Source organism: Egretta garzetta, unplaced genomic scaffold (genome assembly GCF_000687185.1).
Source record: "Egretta garzetta isolate BGI_Z169 unplaced genomic scaffold, ASM68718v1 scaffold5, whole genome shotgun sequence".
Classification (NCBI taxonomy): domain Eukaryota; kingdom Metazoa; phylum Chordata; class Aves; order Pelecaniformes; family Ardeidae; genus Egretta; species Egretta garzetta.
In genome coordinates, this window is record NW_009259707.1 from 221,839 (window position 1) to 233,115 (window position 11,277).

General features: G+C 43.3%; 1 protein-coding gene across 1 annotated transcript in view; it reads left to right on the plus strand.

Annotated features, from left to right (window-relative positions):
• Positions 1-6,908: 6,908 nt before the first annotated feature.
• TMEM255B (transmembrane protein 255B) overlaps positions 6,909-11,277 on the plus strand; it is a 70,885-nt gene continuing 66,516 nt past the window's right edge. Inside the window, exons 1-3 of the mRNA XM_009638959.1 lie at positions 6,909-6,960; positions 7,515-7,541; positions 7,910-8,052. Coding sequence (XP_009637254.1) covers positions 6,909-6,960; positions 7,515-7,541; positions 7,910-8,052 — 222 coding nt within the window. The remainder of the gene's footprint in view (positions 6,961-7,514; positions 7,542-7,909; positions 8,053-11,277) is intronic.

Sequence of the window (11,277 nt, forward strand, 5' to 3'; positions counted from 1 at the left end):
AGCGGGTTCCCCCTCCTCCTGCTCCTGCCAACCTCGGGGTTCGTTGCTGAAGTGGTGTGCTGCTTGTGTTTGCCAGCGCGCGTCCTGGAAAGTAGAGACACGCGCGGAAGAAAGGGCAAATATTTCATTATTCCAGTGAAATTCAGTGAAGTGGAGGAAATACAGAACCTGCTGCTAGGGAATTACTCAGTGCGGTGTTCGAAAGGGTAAACAGAGGGTTTGCCATATGCAAAAAGCCCATATTGGCTCTTAATTTTTGTCTGAAATTTGGAGGAAAAAAATGGTGTCAGCGTTGAAAAGGTAGCGGTGGAAGATGGGCTGCAACTTAAGAATGTTCTCAGGTAGTCGGCGGAATAAGAAGAATCTGTATGCTAGCTTTAAACTAGTGATTAGCTGCTCATTAAATTATTTATTAGTGAAACAATTGCTGCCAAAGCAATGAAGTCATAGCGATACTGCACGATATCATTTACTGTAGCTATACTACATAGTGTCAAAGGAGGGTTTGTGGGATTTTTTTTTGCTTGGTTTTTGGTCGCGCTTTTTTTGTTTAATAGCATTGTGAAAGAGCACAGCAACGTTTCCCATGGTCTTGAATATACAACACGCTCACGGAGTCCTCCTCAACAAGTTAATAATAAAGATAAGAGATGGGCCTGATAAAAGCTGCTATCTTGTGGCTCGAAACGAAGGCACTTGCGTCGGGTTTAATTAGTTCAGCACTCTGGACAAGTCAAGCATTTAATCAGAAGAGGGAAAGTAATCACCACCAGCAGGTGTGAGTATCTCTTTTAAGCATCTCGGTCCATCACATTTAATTTTGGGAGGCAATGTAGGATTAATTCAATTTCGCTGGCATAACCCATTTTTGAAAATACACAATGAAAACCGTAGCCAAGAGAGAGATGGCACTGAAGGGAGCACTGCAGTAATTAAAAATTATTAATTTAGCTCCAAAGATCTTCCCTGAAATATTTTCTCAATAGCAGAAAAGCAGTGGATACCTTTGACACTATACTCGTCTGTCTACAGTGATTTTCTGCTTAAATGATCTTCTTATATATGGTTAATGACATTCTGGAACATGTCACAATCTTTAGTGGTATTCATTAGGTAATAAAAATGCGCTGTTTTTTTCTGCTACAAAACTTTCCTCCCTTATCTTTTCTTATATTAGGATGTTAATATACATTGGGCTGGGGCATTGTTTGAAATAAGTGTTTCCATTTCGGTCCCCTTAACTAGATCGAAGAGGTAGGTATGAAATCGTGTGGTGCTAATATTCAGCAAAAGTGATTGTAATCCCAGCAAATTGCTACATCCTGCAGCGATTCTTTCCTTGCCAAAAATCATCCCACACATTTGAATAGACTTTATGACATCTAGAGTTGGATTTTAAAAGGGGCGGTGAAGTTAGCAAAGTATAGTTGCCTTGGTCTAAATGTAGGCTTTTTTTTGAGTTAAATTGCAGATCATATTCAAGTTTCCCATAGCTGAGAGATATTATTTCACTCTACTATTTCTTTCCCTTGACCATTGGACGCATTCTGTACCATGGGCATGTTTCATTGTAAATTTGTTCATTCTACTTTTAAACTCACCCTTCGCTTCATTCAAATCCAGGCCCTACCACTCATCAATAGATCTACCAGTTTGCGTTCTACCACCAATCTGGTCTATACCCTCCCCACAAACCCATGCATTTTCCATAGGCTTCCTACAAATTGAATTTGGCCGTCATGAACAGAGCGTTGTAAATATAATTTTGGTTTCTGCAACTGATGAACAGATAAAAGATTTTGCTGGGTCCAGCAGAGCTTGGTCTTCAGCAGGTCCTTTTTCTTTTTACTCTCTGGAGGATGATCCCCATTTCTCTCCTCACGGGCCTTTCTCTGTCCCAAGGAGGCAGCAGTCTAGTGTCTCGCCTCCTTGTCCTGATGTTTCCTTCCTTCCATTGGGGTGGCAGGGCTGAGTGGCTCAAGCAGGTACTTTGCCTGACACAAGTTTAGCAAGCAAAGCAGGGACTGTTTCTGGGACTGTTGCTTTTCATGCGCCATTTAAGTCTATGCCAGGCAGAGCACAAGCCATGATGTGGAAGCAGCATTACCTCTCTAATTTATCTCCCAACTTTTATTATAGTGCCCATTGCTGCAGTATCAAAACTCACTTAATACTCCGCTGGCCAAAGCTGCTGAAGAATACTGTCAGTAGAAGGTAATAACATGTTCTTACCTTCTATTTGCCTCAAGCTAATTCAAATAAAGATATGACGAGAAGATTTCTTTCTACACGCCTGATTTTTTTGATGTGCTAGAGATAGGAATTTGAAGCTATACCTGAATAGGAATAAGGTCCAGACTAAGAGTTTATATGTTCATACTGAATCATTGTTAAAGAAGTTGAAGGGGATAAATGTCAAAATTATTCTGAGAATCACTTCGGTATTAAAAAAATTGGAAAGTCAATAGCCTACATTAACTGTTCCCTGCACTACAGGAACATCGGTGTTGGAAGAAAATTCAGCCTAGAAATACCGATCGCATTATTTGCTCTGTTCTTAATTTAACTGCTATTTTTGTATATGGTCGACCTTTGGTCCAAGCTTTGCCACAGAGAGTGTCAGGGAAGAAGGCTGGGCCCAGCCCCTCTGTGCCGTGGACAGGGCTCCGGAGGGAACAGTCTGGCATGGGGTTTTGGCTGGTAGGTATGTTAAAAACAGATCAAAAAAAAACTGTATGGCAACTGCTACAAACACAAGTAAACAAAGACTTGAAAAATCTTGGGAGCTGACGTGACCGAAATAGCAGAAGGCAGCTAAATACTAGGAACCCTTTGCAGCTGTAGCCTTTTTCGTCTGAAGATGTTATGCTGCTTTACAAATATTACTTAGGCCTCACAGTATGCTGGTGACTTACATAAATGTAATTATACACTAAGGAAACCCAGACAGACAGAGCAGAAACCAATTTAGACCTGATTTCTAACCATCTTCTCTGAGCATGTGGCGGTCTTTGGGCACGAGGGCTTGCATCCGTCTCTGCTCCAGAAGGGGCCTCTCTGTGCTCCTGCCTGTAAGTCATCCCTGACTCATCCCTGTACTTGGTGCTGGTGAGGCCGCACCTCGAATGCTGGGTTCAGTTTTGGGCCCCTCGCTACAAGAAAGATGTTGCCTTGCTGGAACATGTCCAGAGGAGAGCAACCAAGCTGGTGAGGGGTCTGGAGCACAAGTCTGATGAGGAGTGGCTGAGGGAACTGGGGTTGTTCAGCCTGGAGAAGAGGAGGCTGAGGGGAGACCTCTACAACTGCCTGACAGGAGGGTGTAATGAGGTGGGGGTCGGCCTCTTCTCCCTGGTAACAGGCGATAGGACGAGGGGAAATGGCCTCAAGTTGCGCCGGGGGAGGTTTAGGCTAGACATTAGGAAAAATTTCTTCACTGAAAGGGTTGTCAGGCTCTGGAATGGGCTGCCCAGGGAAGTGGTCGAGTCCCCATCCCTGGAGGTATTTAAAAGCCGGGCAGACGAGGTGCTTAGGGACATGGTTTAGTGGTGGGATGGCAGTGCTAGGTTAATCGTTGGACACGATGATCTTAAAGGTCTTTTCCAACCTAAATGATTCTGTGATTCTATGATCTCCACTAAGAGTGACGTTTATAGCTAACTACATGTAGTCATGAGAGTTTCCAAACTGGAACGTGCAAAAGAAGAGATATGATTGGATATTTGTATCTGATTTGAGATGCAGCTGGTAAGAGATCAACAAATGTGAGGATTGAAGGATGTCACATACATAAATTGATTATACTTTCTGTCACATACACATTTTGAAGTTAAAATGTAGTTCAGTCTGAAAAATGACCCTACAAATAATGACATCATTTTCTGTTTTATCTCACTAAATCCACATCTGATTTACGCCAATTACAGATAAGAGCATGCTTTTCCTAAGACATTTTCCAGCAGATTCAGTCTGGGCAATCAAACTCGTGTCTTTCTTTTTTGCACATCATTATTGATAACCAAAATTCTGGAGGGCAGGTTGGACCCTTAGTTTATCTCCATGCAATCTGATTAACCTTTGCCAGTGGAGTGTTACTTTGAGAAAAACATGGAGGCTTGTCTCCTCAGGCACTTTTCATAAAAGCAGACATTCAGTGGTTTCAGAAGCACTTTGGCTGAGGAGCATCTGTCCCACTGACTTTCAGAAGGTTTGTCTTCCTGTGTCCCTTTAGAGTACATCTATGCTGCAGCTTACATTTTCATTACATACATTACATCAGTTTCATTACAGTGGATATGAGCACACATACCCAAGCCATCTTTAGCCTAGCTGTCTTGACTATCATAAAATCATAGAATAATTCAGGTGGGAAGGTACCTCAGGAAATTGCTAGTCCAACCTCCTGCTCAAAACAGGGCCAACTATGAGGTCAGACCAGGTTGCTCAGGGCTTTTTCTGGTTGAATCTTCAAAACCTCCAAGGACGGAGACAGCACAACCTCTTTGGGCAACCCATTCCAACGCTTAACTGTCCTAATGTTGACATTTTGTCTCCTTATACCCAATCTGAAACACTTCAAGTGTTTCGGCTTATGTCCACTGTCCTTTGTTCTCCTGCTGTGCACTGCTGTAAAAAGCCTGAGTCTGTCCTCTTGACAACCACTTCGTAGGCACTAGAAGACTGCTACTAGCCCTGCTAAAAGCCATCTCATCTCTAGGCTGAGCAAGCCCCGTTCCCTCAGCCTCTTCTCATACATTGAGTGCACCAGCCCCCTGACCTTCTTTGGGGTCCTTGGCTATTAATTGATGTATTTCCTGTACTGGGGGCCCAAAACTGGGTGTAATATTATCCGTGGTCTAAAAAGTGCTGAAGAGAGGGGCATAGTAACTCCTATGATCTACCAATGATGCTCCTGTTAATACAGCCCAGGATGCTGTTGGCTGCCTTTGCTGCCAGGGCACACTGCTGGTTCATGTTCAGCTCATCGCCTACCAACAGCCCCAGGTCCTTTTCAGCAGAGCTGCTCCCCAGCCTGGCAGTCCTCAGCTTGTACCATTGCAAGGCATTACTCCTTCCTTTGCTCAGGACTTTGCGTCTGTCTGTTGGATTCTGTAAGGTTTCTGCTGGCCCATTTTTCCCGCCTGCTTAGACCCCTTTGAATGGCAGCCCTGCCCGTCAGGGTACCAACTGGCCCCCCAGTTTTATGTCATCTGCCAGCTTGATGAGCAGGCACACTACCAGTTTCTCTAGGTCATTAAATGGCACAGCTCCCAAGACAGACCCCCATAGTACTCCACTTGCTACTGGCCTCCAGGTAGAGTACAATCCATTAATCGCTACCTCTGAACCCAACAATCCAGCCAATTTTTTAACCATCTCCTTGTCTACCCATCTAGGCCATAATATCCCAACTGGGTTATGAGAATGTTGTGGGATACCGTGTTAAAAACCTTGCTAGATTTGAAGTAGAAGACATCCGCTGCTCCATAAGTTCCAGTCATTTTGTCATAGCAAGCAGTTGGCCTGGTCAGGTATGATTTGCCTCTGGTAGATCCATGCAGACTGCTGCCAATTGCCTTTTCCTTATGTGCCTAGAAATGTCTTACAAGAGGGTTTGCTCCATATTTTTGGTCTCAGCCTCCCAGGAACCAAAGTGTGGTTGGTTGGCTTGCAATTCCCCAAATCATAATTTTGGCCTTTTTTAAATATGACGGTGCATTTGTCTGTCTTCAGTTATTGGGTCGATCTCCATGACTTTTCAAAGATGTCAGAGTGCAGCAAGGACATCAGATATTTTTTAAAATCTGGTAAATCTATTGAAGGAATCATTTTAGTTTATGGGAGGGGAAACTGATTTGTGGAGTTACGAGTCTGAAGTCTGCTTTTCCCTCGTGGCCGTGTGAACTGGTTTCATTGAAAGTACTGCCTTTAGCCCCATACACTTGGTGAAGACCTGATGGATAATGAAGAACCTCTCTGTTTCCATGTCCCCAGTGACCATGCATGGATTAACAGGGAATTGCCAGAGGCAGACAGCTGGGGCACAGGCTGGAGGGGAGATGTCTGGAAAGTCTTACGAATTATTTCTTGAATCTTAGCAGGAAGGCTCTGTACATAAAGGTGAAAGACACTTCCGTAAGCTCAATCGATGATATTTGTCTTCAGTAAAGTTGCTTGCATTTCATACTGAAAGACTGGACTCATTTTGGCTGGTTGTTCTACCGGAGAAATGTCAGCAAACACAGATTTTTATTATAAATGCATTTATTTATTCATTGAAATTATTAGACTTGGTTTGCAAACATCACTAATCTAGCCTGGTTTTTGAACTGTAAACATTTAACTGAGTTACCTGACTTTAAATTGGCCGCCTAACTCAAATGACTCGTCGCGAGGGGCTCCTACTTGCTTTTTGACTTTCCTGCATTTCCCCTGCTTTTGCTTCCAGCAGCACCATCATGCCTCACCCTCTGCGCCTGACCCACACAGGACTGCCTTCCCCTCTCTCCTACCCAACCCAGCAAGGGCTGTTTCCTCCAGAATTCAGTGCAAGACCACAGCCTCTGTCTCGTCCCGTGGCTGGGTGTGCAGGCGGCTTCGTGAGGCTGCAGAGGGGAGAGATGCTGGCCCTGCGCCGCGAGCAGGTTGTGCTCTTGCTGGAGCTCCGTGCTGCTCCGTTGCAGCCTTGGGTAGCACGGCATCGCATGGGCCAGTGCTCCAGGCGTGGTCCTGCATGGTCCTGCCTTGCCTATCAAAGCAAAAAGGGCTGGAAAGGGGGACCACAGATTGATTCATTTGGGTGCCTTTTGTTCGTTGGGGTCACGTATCGATTGCTGTTTTTAAATAAGCCTTGGATATGTCTGTGCTATGGGCTGGGGCTCTGATGTTAGTAGCCTGTGGTTGCAGCTCAGATGTGCCACCACAATAACAAGGTTAAGTGGCTTGAAGCTACTCTTCTTCCAGGTAATGGGTGATAGGACGAGGGGAAATGGCCTCAAGCTGCGCCAGGGCAGGTTTAGATTGGACATTAGGAAAAATTTCATCACCAAAAGGGTTGTCAAGCATTGGAACGGGCTGCCCAGGGAAGTGGTCAAGTCTCCATCCCTGGAGGTATTTAAAAGACAGGCAGACGAGGTGCTTAGGGCCATGGTTTAGTGGTGGGATGGCAGGGTTAGGTTAACGGTTGGATTTGATGATCTTAAAGGTCTTTTCCAACCTAAACAATTCTATGATTCTATGAAGCAGGCCGAAGGCAGTAGATGAGCCTGCTGTTTTTCACTTTTGGGTATCTGAATCCAAATCCCGGTGAGACTGAATGTATGTCACGGAGCAGCTACTCCTTAAACAGGTAGTCCCATGTATCATTACCCGATCAACTATATTACAGCTTTGCTTCAGAGACGCAGATTGGTTTGCTTACCTTAGTAAATATGAAGAGCACATTCGTTTTCACGATAGCGTGCATGCAGAGCTTCTGCTAATCTTGTTTAAAATACAAATTTTTATGTTCTGTCCAGGTAGAGTCGAATTGGCACTTCATGTAGGTAAGTGTTTAAGGCCTGCAGGATCTGACTTAGGGATGTGAGTAACACTTAATTATAAATGTTACTGAAGACAAGGCATAGTTATCGTTGTCACTGACTTTCAGTTCAGCTTAATAAAAACTCATCTCATGCATGCGCCCAGTGTGTGTGCATTAAGCTGTGCTGAGCTCTAGCTAACTCTGTGGTTTTTAATCCCCTCTGTTGTCTGCCAGCTTTTTTCCTTAATGGGAGAACAACAGTGAGTTAACGACAGACAAGATTAACAAAAGAAAATATTCCATTACTTTGTATTTGTTCTGCCATGATTGCAATGAAAAGCTCACTTTTTTTTTTTTCTTTTTTTTCCCGCCCCTCCCTACTTCCTACAGGACAATTTGCAAAAAGGAAGAAGACTTCGCTTTGGTTCACAGTCTCTCTGCTGGTAGTGTCTCTTCTCATACTGACCATAGGTCTGGCAGCTACCACAAGAACAGAAAATGTTACTGTGGGAGGCTACTACCCAGGCATTGTTGTGAGTAAAGAAACCTATTTTAGATTATTGGGTACAACCAGATAAATTATTATCAGCTGGGTATGGGAAGCTCTGATTGATTTAAAAAAAAAAAAGAAAGAAAGAAAATTCAGTCCTGTTGCATTTCACAGGAGGGAGATATTCCTTTGTTTTGGTCTAGTTCTAGTGTGTGATAAGGTAGGGGGGTAAACTCTGTTTTTCTGAAGGGGAGGCTGTTAGGGGGCAGAAGGGGGCCGAGGTTGCTCTGCGCGGCAGGTTGTTGGGTTCAGGGACTGATGCGAGAACCTGTGCTTGACTTCCTACTGGTCTCTGTTAAATGTGGGCATAAGCGACTGGACAGTAGGCATGGGGTAGATTTAAATGACCTTTCAGAGGTTTACTGTGTTGATGGCAGAAAGAGCCACTCTGTTCCCGTGTCCATATGCCAGGAATTCTGCTGGGTACATGGCAGGGAAAGGCTTGTGGATGAGCGTCTGGAAGCTTCTCCCTGCAGCCTCCCTAACATCTTCTCATACAGTCTTGCTGCCGGTCCTCTTGTACAAGATCCCCTTCCGAAATCCTTAGTCTTGTTTCTGCCTTGGGAAGGGGCCGCTTAAATGCCTTCCTGCACTGGGCACAAGGTTTGAGTCTTGTCTGCTTCACCCTGTGGAGCCTCTGCAACTTCTGGGGAGGGGCAGCCCTGCCAGCCCCTTGCCGGTTCAACCCCTATGGCCTCTTTTGATCTCAGAAGACTCAGTTGGTCATATCTAAAAGGGTGGAAACCCCTGGAGTCAAAAAGTTTTTTGAGATACCTGGGCTGAGTTTTAAAAAAGAGGAGAATGGGCAACAAACAGAGAAAGGCCCATCTGCCTCGTTTGTTCTCCCCGAGCCAGCAAAGAGGAGGCAGAGGGTGCAAGGTGAAGACAGAAACTCATGTACTTAGCTTTAGGCATCTGCTTAGGTATGTGGCTCCACCCCTACCAAAATGTGTTATAAGGTATCATTATTTCTTGTTCTCTATGGGATGAAATTCCCAGAGAAGAGGGGTATGTAACTTTTAATACTGTGCATACATTTTGCATTGCCATTAATAATTTGTGAGTTAGAACTGTTCTTCCTAAGCAAGTCCTCTTACATCATAGTGTCATGCTGAGAACAGGTCTTTCAGAAAGATAATTTTGAGATAATGATCTATAAGGAGTGGTGTTTTAAAAATAGAACAAAAAGTAGTTCCAAGAATAAAACCTTAACAGAATGAATTTTCCTTTCATTAAGCTCAAATAGAAGATTAATACTGATAAAGGTCTCTTCTTCTATAATTTGAATAAAAATATTTTAGAAGACCATATTAGCTGCATTCATTCTCTTGAAAGAAGTTTCATTTTTAAACTGTTGTCTTTAGTAAGTGTAATAAGTAATAAACCCATGCACACAAACCAGTTTATTTCAGCATTTAGTTTCTTTTAGAAATATCACAGTGTCCATTCACTCCGCTGAAAAATATAAACTACTAAAATACTTTTTTAAAATCTTGGGAGTCATGAATAACCAGATAGCATAGCTAGAATTTATTTTTTATTAATAATTTTCCCCCTCCAAAGGTTGCTGGAGCTAAATAACTTTCATACCATTCAGAATTCTTTTTGTGCACATGATGGATTATTGAAGTAACTGAGAAAGAGCAATGGGTAACTGGCAGCGTAAACTTCAGTAATACACTAAATATCCCAAACATTTAGCCAGAGTTAGAAGTGCTACACAAACCTTGGATGATGTTTTGCCAAAAACCTGGTCAGAGGTGTATGACAGCACTGCTGTGTTCCTGCCTCATTGCCAGAGGTTGTTGACTGCAGTGCAGCATTGACAGAGGGACTGGGATGGCCTCTGCTCCGCCTCAGCACAAGGTCAGCCACCTCTTTCAGAATGAGCTGAATAACCCTCAAAAAGTGCTCCTCTTCTCTGCTGACAGTAGAGGGAGTTTAGGAAACCAACGTAGCACTGATCCCAAATTTTTAAGATACCTAGAGCTAGGGGAGTGAATTCGGCACTACGTATTTAACTGTTGGGTTCAAAGAAAAGAAAGATTATGAGTTCTAGTTCTCATAGAATTCAGTAGTAAAATATTAACTACAGAGCTGGTAGGCGACATCTAAATCTCCACTGACCTTAGGTAAGGGATTGTGGTCTTAAAAACCAGGCAGAATTAGTCCCTGTCTTGCAAACACCTACAAATGTGAGTAAGACTATCCACTTGCCCAGATTTACTTGCATCTAGAAGCATTTATGGAGCAGGGATTTAGGGCTAGATCCATAACGTAATTGGGGGTTCTGCTTAGGTCCCGTTGGCTTCAAGAAGAGATACCCATTATTACACTTATACCCAGCCTTTAATTTCTCTGCACGTGTGGTCACTTGTAATTTGTTTAGGAAAAAGCTTTTTTTCTAATTAGGTAGGTATTATCTGCATTTCTGCGTCCAAAGTAATTTAACATAAAATATTTTTGTGTGTAGATGAGTTAGTATAATGTTCCACTTTGGAAGGTGTCTGCATTTAGTAGATTACTGCTTGATCATCAGGTTGGGTTTAGGGCTGTCTTTGTGGAATGGGCTGCAAAGCCAGAGTTGGAGCTTCTTCAACCTCACTTCCTTATAGATATTGTTTATACTTAAATATGTAATGTCACTTCTCTACGCCTGCTGCTTGTATTATTTTCATTTGCTATTTTTATAATCTTTCAACCAGGAGTCTACAGGGTCCAACTGTCCCAGTCACCATACTGACCTGGACTCCCAGAGTTCCCAACCCAAACAGCCTATTGTCTAAACAGACCAAAAAAAGCAGCACATGTGACCCTAAACCAATCTTAGCAATACCATCGCTTAAATCGTGATCTCTATCTATGGCTCTGCTCCTTCTGACTTAATTGCTATTGTTCCGTATTTGCTCATTTTTTCTTCACATGGATAATATTACTCTGCTCTGTGTCCCCTGCATCAGCCATAAGTGGGGCTTTATGGATTGTTCCCATTGAGATGAAAAATGGGGCTTGGAACCAAGTGTCATTTTGATGTAGTTATCTTAATTTACAAAGTTGCTGTCCCCTGAACAGAGTGTCCTTGCTCACAGTTCCAAGTCTCTCTCCTATTCAGCTGTCAGCATGGATGCACTTGCGGGCTCTTTATTTTTCGAAGTCTCTGCTTTTAGTCCTTGTGCCTCTCTTTCACATAAATCTTCCCAAAGCACTC